At 44.0% G+C, this 15079-nt stretch overlaps 3 protein-coding genes across 4 annotated transcripts in view; 2 read left to right on the plus strand and 1 right to left on the minus strand.

Annotated features, from left to right (window-relative positions):
* LOC135393787 (uncharacterized) overlaps positions 1-4420 on the minus strand; it is a 31594-nt gene extending 27174 nt beyond the window's left edge. The window contains exon 1 of one of the 2 annotated variants that reach the window (XM_064624053.1): positions 4317-4420. The gene's annotated coding sequence lies outside the window, so the exon portion shown is untranslated. Of the gene's footprint in view, positions 1-4312 lie in introns of both variants that reach the window. The other variant, XM_064624056.1, reaches the window with a different exon arrangement.
* The window catches only part of LOC135393786 (NPC intracellular cholesterol transporter 1-like), a 113768-nt gene that overhangs the window by 29430 nt on the left and 69259 nt on the right, over positions 1-15079 (plus strand). The window lies entirely within an intron of this gene.
* On the plus strand, positions 7603-9008 carry LOC135395247 (beta-1,3-galactosyltransferase 5-like). Its single transcript, XM_064626486.1, has one exon. The coding sequence runs from the start codon at positions 7658-7660 to the stop codon at positions 8837-8839; it is 1182 nt and encodes a 393-aa protein (XP_064482556.1). The 5' UTR covers positions 7603-7657; the 3' UTR covers positions 8840-9008.

Here is a 15079-nt window from a genome sequence, read left to right on the forward strand (position 1 = left end):
GTTTGCCTGTCCACCCTGGCATGCTGCTCGAGGTGAACTTCACTCCGTTTCATGCCTTCTCTTCTGCCGTTTTTGGACTTACTAGTGTAGCTTCGGAACTATTTGAATATTACGTTCGGAAGACACGTCACTTCCATTAGAAATTCGAATGTAGAATTTCATTTGCGATTCGGAATTCGAATCTAGAGGGTGAATTTAGCAAATGTTACACATTTTGATCGCGCCGTAAAAATAGAAGATTACGCAATCTTTGTAAAGTGATGTCATTCGCTTCAAGTTTTATCCATTTTTTTTTTCAAGTGCTATCACTTTGTTAGAAAAAAAAGTTAGAAGCAGAGGAAATTCACACCCCACGCATTTCCTATGGCCTATACTAGAGTCACTAAATAAGCTCTAACCTATACAACCCGCAAGCCGCCATGTTTTGCTCTGTCTGCGTCGCTTTCACTTTTCCAAGTATAAGTGGCGCTGCCTCGTAACCCTGCATTTCGTCCATCTGGTTGTTGGTTGTTCCATAGGTTTTGGTTTTGCTTCGTCGTCAAGCAGCGCCACTTATACGTGGTGATGTAAAAGTGAAGCAGACAGAGGAAAAAATTGTGGTTTGCGGGCGGTATGGGCGATAGGATATGCATAGGGTGAGAATTAGGGTGACATATAGGGTGACTAGCTTCTTTCTAAAAATTGGTAGCATTTGAGAAAAAAATATTGATAAAATGTCAGGCGAATGATTATCAGTCTCCAAAGCTTTAAGTGCCGGAGACGTTAGAAAGTTTTAGTACGGTATCAAACTTTGCGTACGTAAGGGATAGCGTTGATGCCTCTGCGCACTGCACGAAGCTCTCTTTCTGTTATGGGCGTGCGCAGAACCATCAACGCTATCCCATACGTACGCGAACGTGATGGCGTACGATGTACTGAAACTCCGTTATCTCGTATTTTTACGACTCGATCGAAATCTGTAACCTTTGCTAAATTCAATTTGCATCGGTATTCGAAAAATCCGAATATTCGCTCAGCTCAGTCCACCAAAAGCATTCATTGATAACGATTTACTTCAGATTTCTATTATAGATTATTACGTTATATTAGACTAGATTAGATTACATTTAACGATAAATATTTATTTATTACCCGAGACTACCCAAGGTTTATTTTTTGGTATCTGACGGGGGGAGGCGGTATATGTTTATTAAGAAGAAAAAAAGAAAGGAAAGATTAGACATGCAAAGAGCCGGCTTGCTATTCCGAAAAAAAAAAGGGGAAACGGAAAAGAAAAGGAAGGAGAAAGAGAAACGAAAAGGGGCAATCAAAAAAGAAAAGGAAGGAGAGAGAAAAAGAAAAAACGGGGAGTCGAAAAAAAAAAAGAAAGGAAAGAAAAAAGAAAAAACGGGGAAACAAAGGGGTTGTCACACAATTCTAAGAAGTATCTCCAGTGTCTCGTTGTCGATGTGAAAATTTAAATGAAGGGCTTACAATAACCGAATTTCATAACAACGACTCTCGAGACGGTGCAGACAACGGAAGTACATCTAACAGGTAGATATTTTGGTGAAATGTAGTAATTCACATAGGTAGGAACAAATTGTTCTCAGGATGCTGCGAAGAGGCAGTGCATGCCACAGCATGCACTTTATTCGCAAATAGGTATATAGAGAGTTGTAACACCTGCACTATAAGAATAGAGCTTCGCTGCACAACACGCACCATCATGACATCGTCCTCTTCCTGATTCGTTGAAAACGAGGGGAGTACGCCTAATTTTTATGATGCTCTTACGTTAAGTATCAGAAAAGGACGCTTTCCACAAATCAGAGATGACAATAGCACTGCTTGCGATTCGGTTGTCTGAAATGAGCACCACGTGGATTAAGCCGTCTGAAATCTCCAGGTGCTGCAAGATCATTTATTTTGAGTAAGAAACACGTGCAGCATATGGTCCCTCTGAAAAACAATAAACATAACATATAGGAACAACATGTTCGAGAGCAATCAAGGAAATATAGGCTACAGAACTAGTTTCAGACAACCGTGTCGCGAGCAGTAGCATCTGTGTAATGGTTGGCCTACAACGTGTTATTTATTTATTCATTTCATTCATTTATTTATTTTCTAGCGCTTACCTACGGGAAGGTCAAGTCCCGTTTTAAGGGTGTATGGGTAGGTATATAGCAACGCAGAGTGCACAGCAACGTATGTCATTGCCTTCTCACACGGAAAGAACCACAGAAATCACATCTCTCTTGACGCCTTCCTCAAATTTACGTCTCAGTTATAAAGCAAAATATACCCTATGTATCTGCATACACCAAAGAGCCGCCGATAGAGTCAACTTCTACAAGCAGAAGTCGAGAAGAAGAACCACAGAAATCACATCTCTCTTGACGCCTTCTTCAAATTTACGTCTCAATTATAAAGCAAAATATACCCTATGTGTCTGCATACACCAAAGAGCCGCCGATAGAGTCAACTGCTACAAGCAGAACGTCACCATATGTGTGCTATTAAGGAGATATACTTCATGTCTTCTTCAGCAAAGACGCGAGTGTCACACGCGTCACGCTTTGGAGACTTTACGACTTTTTATCGCGAGCGGGAGAAAAGTGACAGGTCACATTCGTTCTAATAGTCTCCGCATAACAGCAAATAATAAAGCATTCGCGGGTAAAATATACACTTATAATAACTTGTCGAGGTTATAAGCTGTGTTCGTTGAAAAGAGATATTGATACGATGACGCCTGCGTTCCGAGAGGCACAGGGAGCGTCCACAGCATATATGTGGTTAATTGATACCGTCGGCGTTAAATTTGTACGGTATTTGGCGTTGTACTTGTTACCGCGAGGGTTTGCAGCCCAATGTATTAGCGTTTGTTATTCGTGATGTGTCCCTCGCTGCTTCACATGCGCTGTTGCCCGCAGGAAACACTAAATGAAGCACTTCTGCACTGAAACGGGTGCTGATATTGCGAATGAGATTGTTTTTCCTTGTGAATGTTCAGGACGCTACTGGCCCGTCGAACGTACTGTTTTGCAGATGAATTAGCCGTACCTGGTTATGACCAAGATGCCCTGGTAACAAATCGTGGGGAGGGGGAGCATTCAAAAGATGCATTGAAAAAAAGAGGGGGGGGGGAAGGAGGGTGAACATAAAAGACTAATTGTTGGTTTGGCGCTCGTGTGGTTCACTTACAAGCGCACTTACTCCATATTGTATGTGTCGTGCACTGTCACCCTCGTGGACAGATCGTTTTGTTGTATCCCACGGTGATAACACTCCCCAATCATCATGAATTCGGAGTTTCGGAGTTTCATCGCCCTGTTGTTGTATCCAGCCGTGAAATGTTTTTGTACCGTTCCTCTATAGAAAATGTGCTGTTGTGACAGTACTGTGAACATGAAGCAAAAATGAAAAAAGACGAGAAAAACTACGAGGCGAGCAGTTCATCGCCTACTATTCTGTACTATTCTACAATTTAAAAAAATTTGAATGTCCTATGTTTTTCCAGTGGTACTGAATGCAGTCAGCCGCTTCCCTTTTCGATTGATCAGCTTGATCTAGAATATATCGACACTAAATATAATAATAATAATCATAATTATTATTATTACCTATTTATTTATTTATATACTTTCATGTTTTCATTTCTACAATACAGAAATGCGGGTACAGGGCAAAAAGGCACAAGCCTGACAAAGCACCCGGACCCTTCTGGCAGTACAGTGCTAACTATTCATGTAATATTTGCTCGTATATTGTACAAGCCGCTGCCAGAAAAACAACGAATGGGAACATACGGCGAGAAGCAGAAACCGTATTAACCTGATGGAATTATGAATTTAGCGTAAGAATTTGGCAAAAAGACAGCATTAAGACAATAATACAGGCCTACAGACAACAGAATAACACAGTCAAGAGTACAGTCCTGACCCCCCCCCCCCTTTTTTTTTTCTTTATCACATCACCATCACCATCACCTTGCCTCGTGGTCTCGTATGTTTTGTATTTTTCGTTGAGACACAATAAACGTATCACTATCAGTAATTATTGTCACCTAAAAAAAGCCATTTCGCTAAGTTTATAAAACTATCTTCATAATTTCAACAAGGACAACCTGCATATATAAGCACATTTAACTTCATTGTGTCGCTTTCAACGTCACACCATCCCCTACGAATGCCTTAAGGGATGGCGTTGCCGCAAGTAAATTATGAATGAAGACAAAAGTCGTCGCGAGGTTAGCCTTTCCGCTGTACCGAAATCGTAATCTGATTCGTAACTGATACATGATCGGGAAATTGGCCAGGTAACTCACTCGCCTTGCTTGAGCTGATCGGGTTCCGTTCCTATATATGCTTTCTTTCACGAGAGCTCCTTCCCGACTCCACCTTCTTCCAGCGAACTGCCGAGCTTAAAGAACCCGCATGAGACGCACAGATGTCAAACACGATGCGTCGTTAAATATTCGCAGAATGCTGCTCGCCTTCACAGGAGTGACAGGGAAGAAAATAAACCTTACAAAAGGGAAGGAAGAAAGAAAAACGTTGAACAGGAGAAAACAGTCACTAGGGATCACATGAGTGTGAACAGAGGCAGAACAGAAGAGCAGGAGGAATACGAACGGCGAGTACTGTCGGGTTTCTCTGTCATGTGGTTCAAGCAAGTGCTTCGATTTGTGTTCTCAGAAAGTTGTCTTCAACGCTTATTAGCTGTTTTTTACCTGTATTTTACGTACAGGGTGTCTCAGATAAGTCCCCGGGCCGAATAATTTGATAACGGCGCCACATACCGAGAAAATGCTCCGTTTTTGTAAGCATCTCTCACGTATACCGTCTCTTACGTGTGCCTGCACCAGCGTGCCTTACTCAACTTACTCAATACTTACATGGAGACTCAATACAGACTTACTCAGTACTTACATGCTTATTTACTCAATGCAGATTAAGAATTGTACTGTCTGCATACAGGGTGTTTCAGTTAAATCCCCGAGCTAAACAGTTCGCGAACGGGAGCGAAGAACTTTCCTTTTTACAAGTATCTGTCCGGTACCGCCTAGACACTGCGCACCGTATGAATGAATAGGAGGCGCTCATTATTTAAATAAAAATTCGAATGAGTTACGTGAAAAAACGTAACTTCTAAAGCAGGGCGCCGTCGGCATTAAAATGTGTACTACCCCTTTTGGGACCTTCAGTGGACACCTTTTAGGGAAAAATCTGCCACGGAGGCGGGTCATTCGTTGCTGTAATTGAAAGCTTTTTGTTTAAATCGTTTTGTCGCGGACGGTGGCGGTGAAGCGCAAAAGGACGCTGTTCTATACTCCTTTATTTACCAATGAGTTACGTCGAGTGAATAGTGAATTACATCGATGAATTACGTTGTTTTGTGCTTCGCCGCGACCAGCCGCGACAAAAATATGGAAACCGAAACTAATTAATTACTGCAATCAATAACCCGCTTCGGTGGCAGATTTTTCTCTAAAAGGTGTCCACTGAACGCCCCAAAAGGTGTAGTAACCCATTTTAATGCCGACGGCGCCCTGCTTTAGAGGTTATGTTTTTTCATGAGACTCGTTTTATTTTTTATTTCAATAATGAGCGCCTCCCACTCATTCACACGGTGCTCAGTTTGTAGGTGGTATCGGACGGATGCTTGTAGGAAAGAAAGTTATTCGATTGGTGCACCCGTTCGCGAATTATTTAACCCGGAGATTTATCTGAAACACCCTGTATAAATTTCAAAGAGATTAAGCAACGCATCATCGCAGTGCAGAGTTACGCGGTGCCGAAGTACAATGAGAAATATGTGAACCTTATATTCAAACAATTAAAATGGCGAACAACAGTTTAGACGCTGCTCACCAGGCGGCGATGTGCCGCACAATACTGAAGCGGCTGGGATCGCGTTACGTTCCAGCGCTGTGTGGGGACAGGTTCAACAGACAACACGATTATCATCCTCTATTGAATAATTGCTGAGCACGGCATGTCAGTACGGCTGGACTTTTATTGGTTACCACCCTGTTTATTTGGCTTCACTGCGTGTCACGTTTCTAGAGGCAACATTCGAACTTACTCATGTCTTTTGCTTCTTCTTTGTTTACCTGTTTGCGTAACGGGTCCTGCCGCCTTTCATCGAGAATGAGAACAGCTATACCTCTCTCATGTTGGCATTTCAGAACTGCATGTGGCGGCAACACAGGCATATTGAGGACAATGGAATCAGTATCATTCTGTGTGACCCTTTTACGTCAGGCAGCACATGCATTACCCTTGACACGTTGACTCCACTACGATATAGTGACAGTACGCCGTCCTAGACAATCAATATCAAAGAGGTCCTTTACCATAATCCCCTTGAGTTCGTGGCGCTTCTATAGAAAACAAAAAACGGAGGAGCTTACACATCCTACAGTTGGAAATACGGCCAGCAGGACACTTGCAACGTTCTTTCTCGATCGACCTCGGTATCTCTGTCGGTAACGCGCTGGCTTACTGAGCTCAAGATCGCGGGTTCGGTCCAGGCCGAGGTAAACACTTCTTCCAGCACCGTGTGCACGTCAAAAGAACCCGATGTGGTCCACACGGCGCAGACAAACCTTACGTGTAGCATCACGGTACAAGTATAGTCGCGGCAAGGCTGCAAAGGCCAATACCGACTGTACAGTACAGAACGACCAGTCCTACAGTCAGTTGCAGAATCCAGAGTGTGTTTTAGTCGCAACTCTAATTCTACAACTGAAGGTAATGGTGTAAATAAAGTCCAACAGTCCCCATTACGACATTAAAATTCAATTAGATGTTCTGCAGCCCAAAGGTCGAAAACAAAGTTGTGCAGTGATGGCCACTAACTACTTCTACAGTAGTTTAACTATAACTACTAACGATTCCGCGATGGAGTAGTCCAACTACTCTTCAGGGGAGGTAGTTAAAACTACTTCTTTCATTACTGCAATCTACTCATCACCTGCAACTTGACATCGCCTATTTTTCTACTGCAATGTATCTTAAATACATCTATATCTATTTTACGTTGTCCATCAACACCAATCCCACTCTATCGTGTTCTTGGACAGCTAAATATGAATCACAAGCAGTGATAAAAGTGAAGATTTAGTGCACATGCCCGGCACAATTGCTCTGCACCTCCGTTCTCATCAAACAAGTAGCTCAAGGTAAAAGTCGGAAGCACAGTCGTGCCGTAAAGCTTGCGGCAAAATCGGAGGTAGTTGGCGCCTGCAGTAACCTAACTACTGTAGTTAACTGCTCGAAAAAGTAGCTTAACTAGTAGTTGCCACTACATTTTTCTGCAAGAGCTGATAACTATTTTTAACTACAATTGGGTAATTTAACTAGTAGTTTAACTACACGTATAGTTAACTACTGGCCATCACTGGTGTTGTGTATCGTTCCCTACAGAACGCGAAGCCTCTTTTCTTGGAGGAGTTTGAGAAAGTGCTGCACCACCTTTCTTTTTGTAAGTACGATGTAATAATACTAGGTGATATTAATATCGAATACATAGTGATGACAGTATGGACAATACAGCCTATGGCCAGGAAGGGAGGAAGACGATGAAGAAAAACGCGAGGAAGGAAAAGAACGATACACGATAGCTGCAGAAGAACGTCCGTTTAGGTGTGCACATTGCTGATACCCATATGGAATATCGGGAACGCTATCTCTCCCTGGAGTACGCACTCCGAAGCCATGGCGATCATCATCTACCGACGATCCACTTGAGAACAGAGAGGGCACCATCAGTAATGCAGAGGATTAGCAAATTACTGAACGCAAGACGGATGAGCATCTTTCTCGTGTGCATGAGCGTCTTTATTTGTGCCACCGTCTGGTACGCTGACGAAACTCTGTACAACCTCAACTCCGTTTCACCGTACCATGCAGATCTCGTGATGGTTTCCCCCCGCAGCAACCACCTTGAACCTCTAGAGTCAATAGGTGGCTGGGCCGTAGCTGCGGCTTGCCACCGGGGAGCAGAGACCCTTTTTTTCGTCCACACGGCAGCAGACAACCGCGCACATCGCGCCGTGTACCGCGACACCCTGGCCCATCCAGCCGCGTCTGAGCATTGGAACTGGACCGCCGTGTATTTCGTTGGTAAGACACGTGACGAAGTTGTCGCTGCATGGAACCATCTGGAAGCGACAGCTATGGGAGACACTGTCATCTTGCCTTTCATGGACACTTACAGGAACCTGTCTTACAAGTTCGTATTGGGAATGCACTGGGTGCTTCACCACTGCCCAAATGTCAAGTACATCGTCAAGATCGACGACGACATGTTCGTGCACCCAACTTTGCTCCGTGCTTACATGCGCACCACGGTGGACCCTGAGGAAAGAAAGTTTCACTGTTTCGTGTGGAATGGCATGGCGGTCTACCGGGATCCAGAATCGCGCTGGTTTGTTCCAGATTACTTGTTTCATGATCAAATGTACTACACCTACTGTTCGGGCCGTGCTATCATCATGCCAGGCAAGATAGTTAGAGATCTCTACGAGGCATCTAAACGCATACCGCCTTATACGGTGGACGACGCGTACGTGACAGGTGACTTGGCCTTGGCCACTGGAGTTGGACACGTTGACATGTCACCAAGAATCTCATTTAATGAAGAGGAGGAAAGTGATATACTCCGGGGAAGGTACATATTCGCGCACCTAAGCTTCGAAACTTTTTTGGTTCGTCGAGCGCTGTGGGCACTGGTGTTACAGCGAGCGGCACAAGACAGCCAGGCCGAAAGAAAGCTTATTGGAAAGATTCTTCGAGACATGAGGCTTTACGATACGGGACACAGTTTGTTTCTTGCCCAAGAACCATGACAGATGCGACTAAGATGCGAGGACATTTTATTGTTGAAAAAACTATTTCCGTGTGTTGACAATCCGGTACCACAAGAGCGTTTACTGAACAAAGCTTTTCTTATAGAAAGTTCATATTTGGAAGAGACTCGCCTATATGCTTATATATATTGCTTGCCGCCATTGCTTACATGCTAGCCATTTAGCTTCAGCATTATTCCGTGTAGCAGGACGGCTTCCTACATAGTGAAACCTTTCAGTTCACTGCAGGAGCATGCACCTTACTGTTTCCAGCGCATAACAATTGCTTAGGAAATTACCTTAGTCTAGAAGAGAAAAAGGCGAGAGTTCTATCAACCGCTTCCTACGAAGCTGTAACGTTGCGACGCCTGGGTTAAAATTCCTACGTTGAGTACACGTTCTTCAAGTAGTGCTATGCCTGTCCATGAGAGGAAGTGAACAGGAAAGGCCAGATAAGGGAGGAACACTGTTTTTTCAAGTGTTAGAGCGAAGAGAGCACTAGGTGCATGGGTGACCGGCCAGTGGCGGCCCCGAAAAACGTCAGTTAATACATTGTATTTCTCTCTCCCCCACTACGCGCTCCGACAAAGAAACCAATCACCAAGGGTCTGGATCTGCCCCTGTGACCGGCACTTATCAGCTATGACATCATGGTGTGCATATCCTCAAGGGAGACATACCGACAACCATAGGAATGGTCGTTTTCCCTTTTTTTCTTTTTTTGGTGCAGGGTGTTCTCCAACTAATAAAATGGGTTCCTGCGAAAGAACGATGAGTATAGGTGACCTGTGACCTACAGAGCGACGGCTCTGTTGCGCACGCCTTTGAAAAATAATTTTCCTCGTAAAAAGAGTGGCGATGGAGAGGGATTGCTGTTGTCGGCCTCACAGAGGTGGGCAACGTCACGATTGATGCCCTGGGGAATGTGCGTCCTGGGCCGGCTTCGAAGGAAACTGTGCCGACATACGTCTGAAAGTGTCTGAGGAAAACCCAGGAAAAACCCCAGACAGCACATCGCATCAGCACAGCACAAGAGCGCATCGCAGAACCAGCGGGCATCGTGGCGAATGTTACTCCCCTCACGTGACCAATGACGTATGGCTGCGAGGGACAAAACAGAGAAACAAGATGCACCACGTCACGAGAGCATGGTGTCGGCCGTTCGGGGCTGATTTCTCACACTGTGTTTTCTGTAAATTCGACTGCGCAATCAGCAGGAAGAAAACATTTTACATGATGACTCCCTGTGGACAGATTGACAGACGAGGCAGGATTTCGAGCGATGTTAGACGTTCCTTTAATGGGGCGCTAAAGTGCCAAACTTCTTCTCGCGGATCGAAAGGTGCCGTTACCTTGACACAAAAGGAACGAGATTAATCGGCTGCGTCGTTCGTGATTTATGAGCGAAAGAAACCGCAATATTTAGGCTTCCCTCTCATTCTGAAGAAGTGCGATAATGCAGAGATTAGTCTCCTGAAACCATCTCCCGCGATGACTGGACAAATCGTTTGACGAAACCAATGAGATCCCGCTCCGCATTGTCGGCCTTTTAAGAAAGAGAGGGAGGAGAAATTTTAAGCAGGCCTTCTCTGTCTAGGTGGCGTTGGTTCAAGCGTAGGTAACTCTGCCTGTAAATTGACTGCACAGGGGTTTTATTAGTGCCGCGCGAATATTCGAATTTTTCTAATATCGAAGCGAGTACTTATATATTCGATTCGAATTCCGAACCGCATACAAATTTTGGTATTCGAATTGCGAATTGCGACATGATGAAAAATAAGGTGATTGATTGATTGATTCGAAGCCTCTTCGGTACCGAATATATTCGAATATAGTTTCCGCGCAAAAAGGCACGCAGGAACAAACAATTAATCTATTTCGTCCTGGAATGCATACTGACAGAGGTTTGGTGCTTGTATACCGCTGCAAATAAAATATACCTCTCCTCTGTTCACGTTTATAAACATATGTTCACCGTGCAGCCAAAGAGCCTCTGCTAACTTTCTTCTCATGTTCTCTGTTTACGTTTCCTGTACGTTTGCACCTTATTTCCGCTGCGTGCAAAGCATTCCATTTTGCAGCTATTCGCTTCGTAATTCGTATCCACTTCGGTTCTAAGGCGACCACTCAGCTCATACCTGGACAACTCATGCCACACTCGAATCATACCAGATCAACTCATGCAAGGACAACTCGTACCACACTCAACCCATACCAACTCATGCCAAGCGAAGTCATACCCCACTCAACTTTCTTTTTCCTTTTTTTTTTGCGGGAAGTTTATTTTGGGAGTAGCTTTTCAAACTCAAAACTCAAGTCACCGTCGGGAAAGGCTGTATCAGGAAAAAACTTATACTGAAGGAAATGCAAGAATTCCCCAAATGACATTCACCGAAGCGCATTGTAAGATAGTTAGACCGCACTACAACGTTCATTTAAAATAGGTAATTTTGAAAAGAAGTCAAATCGAATTTGTCCCACGTTTTCGTAGTAGTGTGCAATAGTAAAACCTCTCCTGAGTGCTTCAGAGTAGGCATGGCTGCTTGCAAGAATAGGAGACGTCCTTCGATTATCTTAATTGTACCAATCGAGGTGGCCGAGGAGCCATTCGGGAGAATGGAACCAATTCACTCAACGTGAGGGTTGCTTTTTAGTTCTTCCCGCCGTTCTCCACTAGGGCATAGCGAAAACAGCTCCTGGAGACACCTAGCGAAAAGTATTGCAATGGGCTGGAACACAGATTTAGCCCATTGATGACGTATTGAAAGGATTACTGTTCCATGGACAACGAAAATGTGGGGCATTTTCGATTTTCGATTTGGTTTCTTTTAAAAAGTTCGCAATTTCCCATTACAATTGCATGGTACTGCTGCAATGGTACTAATTGAACTTTTTAAATGGTACAAAAACAGGAGTTGAGTGTGGTATCAGTTGGGTATGGTGTGAGTTCCCCTGGTATCAGTTGTCCTGGTATGAGTTGTCTTGGTTTATGAGTTGTCCTGGTATGCGATATCTGGGTATGAGATGTCCTGGTATTAGTCGTCTTGGTATGAGTTGTCTTGGTATGAGATAACTCGGTATGAGATGTCCTGGTATGAGTTGTCCTGGTATGAGTTGTCCTGGTATGAGTTGTCCTGTAATGAGTTGAGTGTTGTGTGAGTTGCCCCGTTCTGAGTTGTCCTGGCATAAGTATGAGCCGGCTTGGCTTGAGTATGGCTCGGTATTAGCGAGGGTACAGCCGGTTCTACAGGTATTCGCTTCGTATTCGAATGTCCAAACCGACTATTCCCCCTACAACACCGAATATCCTCTGGATGTACGAATAATGTCCTAACGAATTTGTACGCCCGAGGGGTATTCCGAGGATATCCGTCGGACGTACGAATTCCTTAGGACATTATTCGTAGATCCAGAGGATATTCGGTGTTGTTGGGATATCGCTTCGTATGCGCTTCCGCCCTATAACTACTCGCTTCGGTTTTCAAACAACTATTCGCGCGGGTTTGTATTTTATTATATTATATTCATTTATTTTATTTATTTATATATGTTTAATTATAGGGATATGTTTATATTATATTTATGTTGGCGCGCCTGACGTCACCCACTACCGGTGGCACTGGAGTCAGCAGATCGTCTGCTTTGTTTGGGAAAACAGCAAACAATGGGAGTGATTGTTTTCAGCCCACGGACGTGCTATCCAGCGAAAACAGCACGCCACCTCATCGGAAAGCAAACAGCTCGGAAACTATGAGACCACACGCGTGCGCACGCGTACAAATAATGTTACGTTGTCCTTATCATTTATTTTGCGATCATCGGGAACAGGAGGTGAAGCACACTCCGCTACCTGCGATAAAAACCGTTTTTTTTCTGGCACCCGAAGTAGTGTTACGTGCTTGCCTCCTCGGGATAACTCTAGGAATTGGAAGGAAACACCACGTGCATATGTATGTACGTATGTGTGCGTCTCATGAAGTAACAGCGGTTCAAAGAGCAGAATATGAGACGCGTTCCTCAGCACTGAGCTTCTTGAGCGGCGGCAAAGTCCCTTCGTTCCTCCGGCCGCTGGCGAACGTTGCATCCTCTGTACAAACTGTGACAATTCACTTCAAAGGCCAACGAATGTACCGTGCTTCCCGTGCCTCTCCCCGATGTCCTAAAAAACGTAAAATATGAAAACGCCGTCAAATCCACGAAGGAGGTAGAATCAAATTGAAACCGTAGGAGCATTTAGTTTTTTTTATAAGCTTTCGTTGTACTCTTGTAGACTCACTTGAGTTTGTCAACAAGGGGGTGCACCTGCACATGCAGCGGACGTCGTTGTTGGGCAAAAGGCCGTAGGAAACCGCATGCCGTGTACGGCGTATTTGCCGTTTCTGTACCGCGTGGCACACGCAATAGAGAATTTCAGTGTACCGTACGTTATCGCCTTTGCGTACGTAATGGATATTGTGGTGGCTCTGCGCACGCGCAAACCATAAAGAGCTTTAATAAAGACCGAAAGCACACTGTGACTGGATGAGCGCTCAATTTTTTCCCAGCACACAGGACGGCAGCGCCGTCACGCACGGAGGTGAAAGAAAATTGAGCACGCTGTAGAATATACATATAGCAAACAAGCAGGAAATTGCTAGATCAGCGTGGTATTGCAGAAAACACACACACACAAGCAAATAAAGAGCTTCAATTGCGCGTGTGGGTGTGAATAAACCTTAGTTTTTCACCCGATGAAGCGCAGACTCCACAGATGCTCCTAACCCCTCGAATTTTATTCCGAAAATTAAATTGCTGACTTATAGGTATAGTAACTCTTAGCTTTGATGCCACGTGCGTTGCTGCAAGCTTTAAGTGGTATAATCTACCCCAACTTATGATTTTTTTTTTCTATTACGTACGTGGATAAGGGTGTTAAAAACTGTGCATTGTACTCACATCGTACTTATTCCTCTATAAAAAGGGATATTTCGACAACAAAAAATAAATGAATAAATAGATAAGGGCGAAGCCTGTACAACGTGAAAAAATAAAATAAAAGGAAAAAGAAAGCCACAAATAGCCTACCTGGTTAGTGAAACCTTGTTTGTGTATTTCTGAATGTGTTCGACAGCTTTCCAGTTGGCACCACGGCCCTTAAACAATTATTTTAAAATTTAGCTAATTAATACTATCTAATTACTTAGGCCTAATGAAAATAAGAATGACGACTAGGATAGATACACGACCGCTAACACCATTCAGTTGAATTCACTCCACTCATTGATTAGTTGGCCCCTGTTTTCTTTTTTTTTTTTTTTTTTTTTTGTGGTGTGTTTTGAAAGACATCATATGGATTCCTTTCTTTCTCTCTCTCTCTCTCTCTCTTGTATTTACGCGTACTGGAGCAGCCTGCCCCGTTGTCGGGGGCTCATATCTCCATATTTTTATGTTTCAATCAATCACTCACGTAGAGCGGATGCTCTTTCTTTCTTGTCTTTTTTGCACATTTGTGGAACAAAATATCTCTGTGATCGTGGTAATAAGTGCAGAAACAAAGACGCTAGAAGTCCCTTACAACCAGACTTGTGCCCGTTACCGAAAAAAAGGAACTAAATACCGTTACCCGTTACTTCAGGAAAAAGTAACTAAATACGTTACTCGTTACCAACATACAAAAGTAACGAGTTCTCGTTACTCACAGGTAACGAGTTACTTTTACGTTACCGCAGCATAGTTAAAGGAGCCAACGAACATGCCGTCACTTGCCTTCAACTCTTTATTAATGAGGAATTGCACTTCAGAAGAAGCTGATACTCGAAATTTGTCGTCCGTCCTTCGTGTTCCGTGTCTCTCGGCTCGTTACCATGAGTCTATATCAGTTTGCCTGGTCCTTCTCCCTTGGTTCCGAAGTGGGGGTGATCGGAGATTACGAAAAGACAAGAAAAAACACTGGTTTTCGTGCCACCGATCACCAACGATTCCCAAAAACAGACGAGGGGCTGCGTCATAATTTAGAGCGCTCAGAAGCTTAGCAAAGGCAAGAAAAGGCTAGGAGTCGAAACGCGTTTTTTGTAGCCATAGCACAATTGGTGGCCATTCTCGGGAAGGAGTGATGGTCGGAGATTACGGAAACAAGAGAAATGATAACAACACATCCAGCAAGGGACTGCAATAATACTTTGAGTCACACGTCACGCAGGTCAAATCTGCATGCATTGCGCCACACAGAGTACCGAAATGTGCTCCCCCGCGCTGAAGAAA

The sequence above is a fragment of the Ornithodoros turicata genome, chromosome 5 (genome assembly GCF_037126465.1).
Source record: "Ornithodoros turicata isolate Travis chromosome 5, ASM3712646v1, whole genome shotgun sequence".
Lineage (NCBI taxonomy): Eukaryota > Metazoa > Arthropoda > Arachnida > Ixodida > Argasidae > Ornithodoros > Ornithodoros turicata.

What these genes read in the sequence shown, in the direction of transcription:
- LOC135395247 (XM_064626486.1), top strand. Translation starts at nt 7,658, where the DNA reads ATGGAATATCGGGAACGCTATCTCTCCCTGGAGTACGCACTCCGAAGC.